General features: G+C 42.1%; 1 protein-coding gene across 4 annotated transcripts in view; it reads right to left on the bottom strand.

The window, feature by feature from the left end:
- The window catches only part of ebf1a (EBF transcription factor 1a), a 58,862-nt gene that overhangs the window by 12,537 nt on the left and 33,451 nt on the right, over positions 1 to 12,874 (bottom strand). For all 4 annotated transcript variants that reach the window (XM_077732807.1, XM_077732806.1, XM_077732808.1 and 1 more), the window contains exons 9-11: positions 12,260 to 12,390; positions 9,218 to 9,344; positions 534 to 622 (exon numbers count right to left, since the gene is read on the bottom strand). In XM_077732807.1, coding sequence (XP_077588933.1) covers positions 534 to 622; positions 9,218 to 9,344; positions 12,260 to 12,390 — 347 coding nt within the window. The remainder of the gene's footprint in view (positions 1 to 533; positions 623 to 9,217; positions 9,345 to 12,259; positions 12,391 to 12,874) is intronic.

The raw sequence follows: 12,874 nt of genomic DNA, 5'->3' as shown, positions 1-12,874 counted from the left end.
AATAAAGTCCACCCGGGGTTGACTTCGATCCACTGACCCGGCAGGAGGTAAGACTGGACAGCTATGATGGATCACCTAACCTCCTTTTGCCTCTCTCTCTCTCCCTCTCTCTCTTTCTCTCTATTTCTGTCTCTCTCTTTCCTCAACCTCCTCCTTTGCTTCTTCTCCCCCTTTTCCTCCCACCATCAGCCCCCCTTTGCCAATCTAAACGACCTTACGCGCAGCGCGAGCATGAATAGAGCTGCTTGTGCGTTTTCCCTGCAAAATAAACTGCAGAAAATGACCATGAGCGAGTAATAAAATGTTAATGTTCACACTGCAAAGTGTCTCAGTGTCCAGGGAATACAGTCATTTGTCTGTATGTGAGGTCATGCTGCCCTTGTGGCACGTATATCCGGACGCCATATGAAACTGTAGGAGACGCAAATACATCTTGGTATCAGTGTTACCAAGACAAATTGCCGTGTAATAATTGCGTGTGGCAGAGCGACATGAGCCCCTGACAAATGAGAGGAATTGTGGATGCACGGTACCTTGGGTAATCTCTCTTGGTCTCCAGGGTGTCTGGGGATGACCTTTTGTAACCTCTGGAAGCCGTAGTCTATAGTCGGTTCGTTCAGCGCTGAACACAAACAAGAAAAGACAGATGGGAAATTCAAATGCTTGATTTTTGCTCATAAAAACACTTGTATGACAGCCACAAGATAAATAAATTCAGGTGTAGAAATGCGTGAATTCAACAACAATTAGGCTAAAAATGGAGAAAGTGTGGCTGTTCTAGTCGTCCGGTGTGCGTCTTTGTTTACTTGTAATGAATCTCTTTCTCTGTCGTCTGCTCGGCTGCTAATAAAAAGGCAGGATTGGTATTTTGGGATGTAAATGTGTGTGAGGGTGTGTTTGAGCATGTGTGTCCTGTGGTTCTGCGTTGATCAGCGACTAATATAAGCAATTACAGAGCCGGGTTTCAATATAACAAAGGCTTGATCGCTCCGGGGAACAAGCTAAACACACACGCACACAGGCATTTGCACACACATATACAGTACATACAGAGAGAGAGTCAGATCATGGAGACAGCAGGGAGCGAGCACTCTCTCTGTATGCTGTGGTCGTGCTACTGTAATTGAATATGAGAAGATTTACCATGAATATTTAAACATTTGAATAAATACAATGAAGATCTGAAGCTTACAGTACAAACACTTCAGAGGAGGATTGCTGGATAAATGCTCTCCGCATATAATTAATTCCTAATGTAGTACTATACTTTTCGCTTGCTCCCTGTTCTTTCCAAGCTTCTCTCCGACCCCCCGCCCCCCTCCTGCCTCATAGGGGTTGCCTGGGGTGTCAGTGCACATGCATGGATAACAGTCTTGACTAGTTTGCCATCATTGATTTGGCAAAAAGCTCTGGAGCTATGTGGATATAAAGCAGGCCACCAAACGTAAGGGGGGGGGACCATTTTTTTTTACTCTTCACAAAGTCAATAACTCATTGACTGGAAATGACATTGTTAGATGTCCCATCCATTTAAATGAGTGTCAGGCAGGAACATTTGCTCCAATTTGTTAATTGTTTAATTGAATGATATCAAAACTAAGAAAGATAATTCATTGAAATGAATATGAATTAAATTAGAAACCCAAATATTTTGGAGTTTCGGCCATGGGTTTTTCTGCCAATTTGAATAATGATCATAAGAATAAACATAAATAAATAACGGAAAAACAAAAAAAAAATGATAAATTTCCATTCCAGGGAGGTGCTAGTAGAGAATTATGTTCCAGTTTCATTTTACCATTGAGAAAAGTATGGAAATTAAGATCTAATTTGCCAAATAAATATGTAAAATAATAAGTTTTCAGTAGGATTGAGAGCAATAGACATCCAGGCCATTGGTTCCAGCCCCCCAGCTAAAATACCTTTGACTGTTATTGCCATTAATGGCAGTCAATAGTTGACAAGATAACTTGTGTTTCAACTTAAGGTTGGAAATTCTAATGAAGAATTGTTTGGTTTGGTCAGATGAATCAACAAAGTCCTATATGTGAGGGATTGCCCTTATGTGTTTGTGCCATCCGTCTGTCTCCCCTGTGGGTCACAGCTTGGACGTTTCCCGAGGGCTGATGCCCTGCTCGCCTCACATCTGAGCAGCCAGGCTGACTAGGCGGCCCCTAGAAAAGAGGCCCCCAGAGGCTATGAGTACAAGCTGTCCTGCTGGACCTCTAGTGGCTTCTGCATGACTCCTCTCTGAATGGTTCATTCAAACAGAAGCTGAAAATAGAGCAAAGTGAGAGGATGGTGGATTCTCTGTTTTATAAGGCACAGTCTTGTGCTCAAGAACATGCCATCTAGCACAGACCAAAAGTCTGTATAGGAGAGTTTTAAAGATACTTTTAAAACGGAGTCTTGCAACAATGTCGCGTGCATTTAAACAAGGATTTTGATCTCCTGGTGGAAATTTTCTACAGGCTATAGGATTCTATATTTGGGAGAAAAGAAAGCAACTGCGGAGGTCAAACCCAAGCTGTTCTTAGATACTTGATCTCTAATTTGATTTCAAAACTTTCCCATAAGAAACGAACAAAAATGAATTGAATTCTTTCCAAAGTGAAGTAATTGGGAACGTGAGAAAATGCTGTTAACAGTTCAGCAAGGCTTGAAGGAGTATCTTTTTAAACATGAACAGTAATAATGTGCTGTGTTACGTTAAAGCAAAGACTTATTTAAAAAAGAAGGTTGTAATCTAACATTTTCCTTTCCAGATGTTTGAAATAAACCAGATTAAAATCATTAAAATTTGTTTTTAGGGCTTTTTGCGCATTGTAATACTCAATGACATACTAGCATTGAGAGCAACTTATGTCTAGGGATAAATATTTGATATTATTTCCTAATCCAGGGTAATTCTCCAGTCTTATGAATCCAAATGGGCTCTCAATTAGGCCTACGGTATCATATAATTGTTCTAACAAAACCCGAAAGCCTTGTGTTATTATTGGCAATTTGTTTTCCGTCATTTCTTCACAATGTAACACGATTCTCAGATGCAACATAATAATAAAATCCTGTACAGAAAAGCCGTTATAAATAAAGAGGCAATCTCAGTAATTGAGAAAACAGGTCACATTATCTGCTCATTTTCAAGGACCTTAGAAAAAAAGAGAAAAAAAGAAACACAATACACATGCAAGGCATTGCACACATCGTTCTACCTGCCAAAGTCTCTTTGGGGAATTTTAGACTCATACATCTGTTTTCCATCTCTCCCATTTCACACGGGAAATTAATGCTGGAAGAAAACTGAAAACGAGTCCAACTGTAGACCCCCAAAGCATGGAAGTGCACTCCAGAGTCCAGAGCGTATTCTCCGGTACAGGTATATTTATAATCTTTAGCTGTCGCTCTCCAGAAGAGCAAATCAAAGCCAGTAAAACATAAATGCCATAAATAAATGAATAGATGAGCAACAACCCAGGACTGGAGGGATTCACCTAGCAATCACCCACATCAGATCAGATCAATGCTCATGGAAATTTCATGAAGCTTAGAATCTACACCGCTTCATATTTCACTATAATAACCCACAGAGCCGCAGGGGGAGTGGGTCGGAATGGGTGATCGGCTAAGAGGAAGACAGAGGTGGGATGGAGAGATGGAGGTGTGTGTGTGTGCTTGAGGGGAGGGGAAAATGGGGGGGTGGGGGGGCTGAGGGAGGTGGAGGACTATAATTGAGAGGTCAGATCCTTGGCTGTTACCAAGAGTGGAGGAGGAAAAGACGGAGGAGAGAAAGGCCAAGTACAGTGTCCACTAGTCTTGTGTCACAACTTATACTTGCAGGGTTAGGTAATTGGCTCTGCGACTGGTGTTAGCACATTCTCAGGCCCTCAGACAGTGGGTGAGGAGCTGATGGCATCACAACTTCCAATCTCTCTGTCTTTCTCCCTCTCAACTCATTCGTAAACCCCCGCCCCACTTGCGCGCCAACCCCCCTCCCCTTCTACAGTCTCCAGTGCTCAGGTGTGATCTCATAAGCGCTGCTTGGCGATCGATGCCGCCAGTGGCAGGGGGTTCAATAGCCCTGAATTACGGCTTCATTTCTACCCCCTACACACAGATGAGAGCCACCCCCCACCCCCTGTTCACCCGCCACTACACACACACATACGTGCACCTCCCACTACTAGCAATCCAGATCAATACCCTACAATCTAATTTTTATCCATTTTTCCATAAACCCTGAGATTGCGTTTATTTGGAGAATCCGACAAGCTAAATAAAGCATTGCTTGAAAATGTCAGAGAGACTAATGCATGGCTGGAAATTCATACAGAAAAAAACAGATGAGTGGAGCTTTTTGCTCTTAAAGCAAGGTAGAGAACGGCGAGGTGGTGGAGGGGTGCTAAAAGATTCTACAAATCAATTGAGGTGTGGAAGCGACTACAACCTAAGCTCTAATTATCTGTAGCAAAGAAGAAGAAGAAGGGGGAAAAAAAGCACATGTCGACGCTTAACAATACCCGACAGCATGGATGCACAGTGGGAGAATGCAAATTCTGAAAGTATAGATGAAAAGTGCGCTTGAATTAAGAAACAACAAAACAGGAAATCATTTCCCTCGGTGTGCTGCTGCTCATTTTGCCGGCGTATAAAACAAGCTACATTTCCAAATTCATTTACATCATCATCACGGAGCAGATGCTTGTGTAATAAGAACTGAGCATGCTAAAGAGGCAAGACAAGCCACATGGTGCAGAAAATTAATCTCAATCTCAAATAGAGGTGTGAATTTCCCTGCAGTTAAAATGGCGTAAATGCGAACGTGTGGCGCTATCTCAGCTGGCCCTCTGTCTCCAGCTGGAGAGCGGCCGTTTTAATCAACAGAAGGCCTCCACCCGGGCTCAATAAAAGACGGCATTGGCAAATAGGCGCAAGACAAGTAATTGATCTCCTCGTGCTTGCGCCCCACTTTTATTGCCAGATGACTACACGCTGTTGTCGAGTGTCGGGGATGTGCGCGAATGTGCTCATTGTATCGCGTGTGCATATGAATGAGGAGTATATCTGGGAGTCTGTTTGGATAGAAAGGTAGGCACTGGATTTCCACTCTCATTATGTTCCCTTTTGCACAGGCATTATTGATGGATGGCTGCATTGACACCTGCACTATCTAATGAGATCCAATACAAAAGCTGTATCCAAATTCTGCCGCAACACGGATAATAATGCTTGGTTTTGATTGACATAGACAGCGAGGCAATAACTTAACAATATGTTACAAGTGCAGATGGAGTTTTCTCGATCAAACTGAAAAATGCTATGCAGTAACCCTCCCCGATCCCCAATTGTGGGGGATAGGAACAAGGCCAGACCAGAAGCATATAAAAAAAACACCCTGTATGATTGACAGGCAAATGCTATTAACACCTGCATTAATAGTCCTCTTCCCCCAAAAAAGGATATTGCTCAAAATATTAAAACATAAACAAACAAAAGCCAACCAAGATGAATAGAAGATCATCATTCTTTAAGGTCGTTCCAACCATTTTCTATCCTAGAAGGTGAACTGGTTGCTGGTCAATAGTAGAGCAGAACTACTGTATTTTCTGGACTATTAATCACACTTATTGTCCAAGTTTGGCTGGGTCTGTGACTTATAGATGTTGACTTATAAGTCATACAACATATAAGTTATAAGACATTTATGACATTTACTGTAAATGACCTGTACTCCAAGAGTTGGCGGAGTGTTTCGAAGTAATACTGAAGAGGAAGACTTTAATGCACTTGGGAGTGATTTGGAGTGAGGTCGAGATGCTGGGTCAGATTGTCATGTTGTACTCTTAAGGCTATACTTATGTGGAGAAATGTTCATTCTTCAAAAGTAACTATTTTGGGTCATTTAATAAAAGGGAAGAGACAATTTACCATTAAAGATTCACTTTCCTTTAATAATCCTCCACTCTGTATTTTGTGGACAACAAAAAGGAAATTTGACCCCAGAAACTGTTAAAAAATGTACCGAGTCTTCCCATCCGGTTTAAATTCAGTTTTTGACTTTTGTCTTCTCCTCTCAATCTGGCTTCTGCGGGAATGATGTTCCCTACACATCTAATATCCAGCGAGGACTGAGCAACTACCCCTAATATTTGTCCGTGCGCGTGTGCAGATGTCTCCTGCCGCATGCGGCGGCAACCTTAATATGGGCAAGCGGGCCTTTTAATATCAGCCCAGACTGGAGTGGAAGCACTAAGCAGACAAGGCTGCATACTGAGAAGGGAGGGATTGCCTTTTGAACGACAAGGGCGATTCATCAATTTTCTCAATCTGTGGCCAACACCTCTGCGCCACTCACACAAACAAGCGCACAAGGGCCCCTCTGACACGCACTATTATTGCACGGAGAAAAGAAAAGAGAGCACTTGGCTGATGAATGTCATAAAGACAGCAATCCGGTTAAAGGTGACACAGAGCCAAACATGTAAATGCATTTCACAGGGTCGGAGTAGAAGAGGGTGGTGGTTGGCAATGGCCTGATAATAAGAGCGAGAGAGAAGGAGAGAGAGAGAAGGAGCCAGATTAGGGGAATCTAAACCCCAGAGGTGGGTAAGGCAGAGGGCATGGAGATGAACAGAAGTGGGATAAGGGGATGAAAAGACAGAAGAAGAGCAGAGAATGAAAAAACATTCTTTTATTCTTATCAGTGAAGAGCTTAATTGCCTTTGATGAGTCTAATTGGAGCTTTCTGAAGTCTAATGGCAGAGGACTCCTCAGAGACAGCGGAGAACACATTACAGTAATGGCTTTTCTCCCAATCTCTTCTCCACCTAAAATTCCCTTCCTTCTCTCCTCTCTTCTGGACTACTACCACTGTGCACAATGTTTGTGTTTGTGCTGTCGCACGCGGATTCTTCGGGAGTACCAATGATCATGCTGAGCAAGCCTATGGACGCTGTCCATGTATGTATACACACGTATATGTGTGTGTGTGTGTGTTTGCAAAGTAGCAGCAGCAGCAGTATTGGGTAGTGTTGACTTAATTAGGTCTGTGTGCTGTTCGCTTTCCTCTCCTCAGCAGAAGTTGATTAGCAATGCCAGCTGTCCCCAATGTAATTCAGGGTGGGCATGTGTGCGTGTGTGCGTGCACACCACGTACCAACGTATGCGTGTCTGCGAGGGGGGACTGTCGTGCTGGGGTGGGTGCGTATGCTGCCAGCTGCCACGCCGCGCTGCCAATCCTCCATGATTAGTACCCACTGGCAACTGGGCTCAAACTGGTGCCAAACAGACCCAGGAGGGCAACATGGCCCATGGTAATCCACCATCTCTCTCTACCGTGCTCCTGTTTTCATCCACTACTATCGATTCTCATCCGTTGCTTTATTTCTCCAAATAATTTGCCTGTGCTTCTTTTAGGTGAAGAGGTGGACCTGTTGCAGTTTACTGACTCATCAACAACAACAAAGTTGGTGTTTAAGTTAGTCAGGGTTGATTATGATAGCAGATTAACCATTTACAAATATTGTCGAACACCGAATTGTTCAAATACTCCTTTTTTTAAGCCTCTTAACTGATTGGTTGCCACTAAAGGCGATGGAAGTATTCTCTATTTCATTATAATTTCTATTAAGTATGACTTTATAAAACAAGAAAACGAAATGTAAAAAATGCCAATATTTTCTATTTCTTTAAACTGTCTTTAAAAAGTAAAAATGAAAAGCACATGGAGAGAGATGTCCTGAAATTGTGGTTGTTCTGTAACATGAAAACCTTAACTAGCAAAGAAATGATAGCGAATGATGAATAATTATTAAATACTATTGCGTGTAATGGCTCAATACCAAAAAAAAATCCTTTTTTCATTGAAAAAAACAAAAGAAAGAGTGCAGAAATTATTCCCTGACTTCTGGTATGAAGAACAAATAATGTAATAATTACTGAAGAAGTCACAGAAATAGATTAATTATCAAAACTCTCCTTTGTGGCAGCCCTTATTGAAGGAAAGCTGCAAAGTACATTCTTGAAATGCAGACTCTGAAGAGGGCAAAGAGTAAAATGGTATCTCTGCCATGACACAGTCGACTGTATCACTGTAAAGGTGCCAAGGCTTGGCAAGTAGCATCATGTGTGTACTATGTGTGTACAATGTGTATTTTAGGCCCCCAATGGATGACCTCTGCTAAATCTCACCTGTTGAGATTCTCCAATGTGCCTGTATAGAGGCCAAGAGGCAGAGGGGGGATGAATTCATTCACAGGGGCAAGTTTTGAATAAGTGAATGTGACAAGGTGAAAGAGTGGAGGGCTGGGAAAAGATGGGGTGTTTATGCATACGCTTCCCACATGTCTGGCGCATTCAAAGTCTGGACACACACGCGCGTGCACACTCACAAACTGCCACACATTTACAGTCTTGGCAGAGTTGAGGGCTGTTGGACAGCTCTGGCATGGCAAAGCCTGCCCACCCATCTGCCCTCTGTCTTCCTAATGCAGTTAGTGTCAATGCGAGTGTGTGCCTCTACTACCTCAACACATCTAGACTTGCCTGGGAAGGAAATTGTCGCCTTTGCCACAAGTTTGCAAACGGATGCAGATTCTGTTAATGTAGAGTCATTAAAAGACACGCAAACGCATGTTAGGGACGTGGCCAGCGCTCGCACAAATGTGATTTTGTCAAATGTTGGCACTTCCAGCAGAGGCTTACATGCTAAGTCCATCAGTAGTTGAGATTACAGACAGATTTATGTGATTCACATTCTCCCCGGAGACCTGTGTCCACACGTCGGTTAATCACTGCTTCACATTCACTCTCTGTGCTGCTCTTTTCATCGCGTGGCCATAAATCTACAACGATACATTCGGATGTAACACTCTCGCTTTTCACACTGTCCCGAAATCTCACTCTCTCGGTGTATCTCGCTGTTCTTCGAGCCTGCCTTCGACAGGGTTAAATCTCAATAATCCCACTAATCAAAAGGTTAAACCTCCCCCCGACCTTCACATGCTTCATAAAAGAGGGCAAACACATTTCTTCTGTGATGTCAGCTTTGCTACTACATGGCTCATTGTGGTAAAAATATGTTTATCTTTCACATTTTAACCGATAATGACAATATGTTGAGCAACTTCATTTGTCAGTGACTGTCGCTGAGTTAATGGTTAAACTAATTAATGTAAAAAAAAAAAAACAATAATAATAATCATCAGCGTTGTAATACCTGTGTAGATGAAACGTCCAGGTGTGCCTTTGCAGAACTGTTTGGATTTGTAGGACAGCGTAACCTCCACGACCCCAGGGATGTGTCTGGGTGGAGTCTGGACACGGATGGCATGTGGGGTAATCAGCTATAAAGAGGCAGAGACATTATTTAGATTAAAAGTAAGTGTTTTTTATAGTCCACTCCTTAAACACTGACAATGCTAGACGTCCAATCCATTTGGATTGGGAAAGTTTGGCAGCAAATGGTCGCTGTCACCCCTCCCAGGCAATTTGCGTATTTTCAGGCGGAGGAGACAGTGTGTGTTTGATCTTTCCGGCTAGCCGCTTTCAGACACCACGCTTGTTAGTGTTGGAGTCCTAAATAAGACTGAACATTGACGTGCTCTTTACTCATCGGCTTCCAATGAAGGTGCAAAATGTCCATAGATTTTGACTGGAAGAGTTTAGCAGTGATCATTGGAAAGTTACTTATTCTCAGAGAGTGCTCTCAAATTAAATGTATTGGATGTTTATAGTTGAGAATGATAGTCAATGAGTTTTAATTATAGTCACATCTAGTGTTTATTTCTGATTTTGTTGATTTTCTTCATAAAACAGGGGGTTGTGGGGGGTGCTGGAGCCTATCCCAGCTGACTCGGGGGATATAATTTACTGAAAATTGTAAATCCTTTGTGTAAAGACAAAGCACAACAAATATGCCAAACATAACACCAAAAACAGAGATATTTTCTCAATAACTGGTGTTCGTCTTGTTTAGAAATTGTAAGCTGATTAACACTTCAACATGCTTACATAGAGAAGTCAGTCATTACAGCTGGAAGGACTCCAGGTCTCGCTTACAATAAAAAATAACTAAAACAAGACCAACGGAGTGCCACTAAGATAGAAAATGATTAGATTCTTGTGCATTACTCAATCAAGTTTTATCCAGTGACCCATTGACTCAGCTCCCCCCCAATTGTGATTTTTTTTCTTCTCCCTTGCCTGTGGTTTACTCTTTGGGCCTTAGGTGAAGCTGACAAAGCCCAAGGCGATGTCATGTTAAAGATTGTTATAGGTGCTGGCATGGATCTTTACATAAGGCTTCAAAGGTAATTACGTGTATGTGAATAATAAAAGAAAAAACTCCCTCAGCAAACATCCATTAATGCCACATAAGTAAACGTATGATAGGCTCATCCTGGCTGGCCCCTCGTCTCTGTGTCTGTCAGCGTTGGTTGTCTTCCTTACATTAAAGCGCCACGGTGTCTTTAAGAGGCTCACTTAGTGTGGCTGATGGGCCCTCTCACCAACGTGCACGCATGTGCGTGTGCTGAAGGCTCTTTGAAGGAGGAAAGCGGCAACAAGACAAAACACAGATGAGACCTCGCTGAGTGCTCGTTTTCCGCATCCTGTCTCCAACTAGCACTCAAAGCTAGCGGCGCTCAAAAGCTATCAGTGCCGCTGCCAGCGAGCAATCTATGTGTACGTGCACGTGTTTTGTTCAAACCGTCTCTTTTATTGCTCACTTAACTAGGCTTTCATTCTGCCATTGTCTGACCCCCACTCACGTTCCGGCGCCATAATATAGGAGCTTTTTATAGAATAATTCTTTTACTAAAGAGAAAGCTGTTTGGAGCTGCTGCACGCTGACCTTCAATTTCTCACATAGACTGAATTTACATTTTTGTTATGTGGCAGATGCTCCTTGTAAAGTGATTCATACGGTAAGGCGTGCAAATTCCTCAGATATGAACCAAGAAGAAAAAAATCGGGGAGTTGACAAATATAAGAGGTGACAACGAGGGAGACAAAAGACGCTTATTTACTTCAATAATTAGACAGATTTTTAGCAGGGAACAGCTTACTGACAATTTGGTTTCAAATTTTAGGATATTGGAATTAAGCTTTTTACAAAAACAACATACCAAGTGTTTGCATTTATGGCCTCATCTGTTTTTTTTTTGGCATATCCTTGTGTAATATGTTTGTAATTCCACAAGGCCATAACGTTTGTGTAAACTGGAAAGTGTTTTGAAACAGAGCCTTGGGCCAAATCAACACAAAAACAAATATTATTAATAATAATGTTTAAAAAAACAATAACAACAACCAAAAAGTGACTTGGTCTTAAGGATATAGAAATATCTAGGGGGAAAGATTTTACAAAACTTAATTCAGCTTTTCTGTAAAGACAATATTTTTTTGTTTTAAATGTCATCCATTTGAATTATTTTATGGAGGGGAAGAATAGACAGATCATTATGTTAACCTAATATTCAAGAGTGACAGTTATATGCAGCTTTGTGTGGGTGTGTGTCACTCAGTTGGAAAACAGACTTGTTTTGACAGTTGTTGCTTAGGAATAACTGCCGGTAACTTTGTTACACATTGCAGTATATCTCAAGCGTTTGATCATTATCTAGAAAAGTTTTGTTCACCCAAATGGGGCAGTGGTAGGGCGACATTAAGGGCTTTGACGGGAGTTGAAATTGTACTGTAACTCGTTTCCATTAAATAAGAATGAATTGCATATGTATAAGATGCATGACATACTGACATATCAGACAATCTTGCTTCATAACTGTTGTTTTGGCATAAGAAATAGGCAAATGTGTATTGTAGTGGACAAAACTGACCCATTATTCTTTTTACAGAATTTGTATTACTTAAGGCCATCTTGAATTGAACCAATCGGTTATGCAAAAAATGGGTCGGTTATGCAAAAAAGATCTGCTAGTTTCCGTAGGGAAATGATGATGGTGCTTAATAGTTAAAACAAAGGGCAATTATTTATGTCTAATTTATGTAATCTTTTACCCATTTTGAGCATTTTTTGACCAATTTCCTTAAAAAAAACCATCGACAATGGGATAAACAGTCTACACATTTTTTGGGGTATTTTTTTTTGGCAAAGGACAATTGGTTGACCACCATTCCAGGGTATTCCCCTCGTCTAATGGCAGCAACAACCCTATTGCGTGTAAGCGCTATGCAAAATACAGTATATCCCCCAAGAAAAATAGCCTACATACTTTAAAATAACAAAAGGTCCACCAACCTCACTCCAAACTAACATGGTGCCAAAAATGACTTGCAGTCCATCAAAGAAGTTGTCCCCAATGATGATAACTGTAGCGCCCCCTGTGGTCCAACCTTCACTGGGGCTAATGGCTTTAATGCTGGGGGTTGCTGTAAAAATGGAGGCACAGAAGAGATGAGATGTTAAGTAACCTAATGACAAGCCCTTAAAGGTCTTTGCTACAGCCACCACAAAAAAAGACCTTTATGGATATGACACATGTAACAGTCCCCTCTTCACGCACACATACCCACACACCCACCCACCCACACACACACACACTACCTGCTCTCCTCGTTTATCCCAGGGGTTGTGTGCAAGCGAGGAATACTAATCAGAGTGATTATACGCACCCCGTTATTAAACATCACCCCTGCCCCGTGAGTGAGGGCAGCAGCGGTGTGCTTGTTTTATGACACGTGGCATCGCGTGAAGGCGTGTAAATGTCAGGTGTGCTGAGTGTCTGATCAAAGGCCACGCGACCGGGGAGCAGGGCTGGGCCAACAGTAACGCTGCCCTCGGAATACGTCGCCCTCATTAAGCAAACACTTAGCACTTGCTCAGCTATCTTCTTCGTCAATGCACTTGTCTTGG

Source organism: Stigmatopora nigra, chromosome 14, assembly GCF_051989575.1.
Source record: "Stigmatopora nigra isolate UIUO_SnigA chromosome 14, RoL_Snig_1.1, whole genome shotgun sequence".
In the NCBI taxonomy this organism is placed as follows: Eukaryota; Metazoa; Chordata; class Actinopteri; order Syngnathiformes; family Syngnathidae; genus Stigmatopora; species Stigmatopora nigra.
The sequence above is the reverse complement of the archived record's forward strand: the minus strand, read 5'-3'. Positions and strand labels throughout refer to the sequence as shown.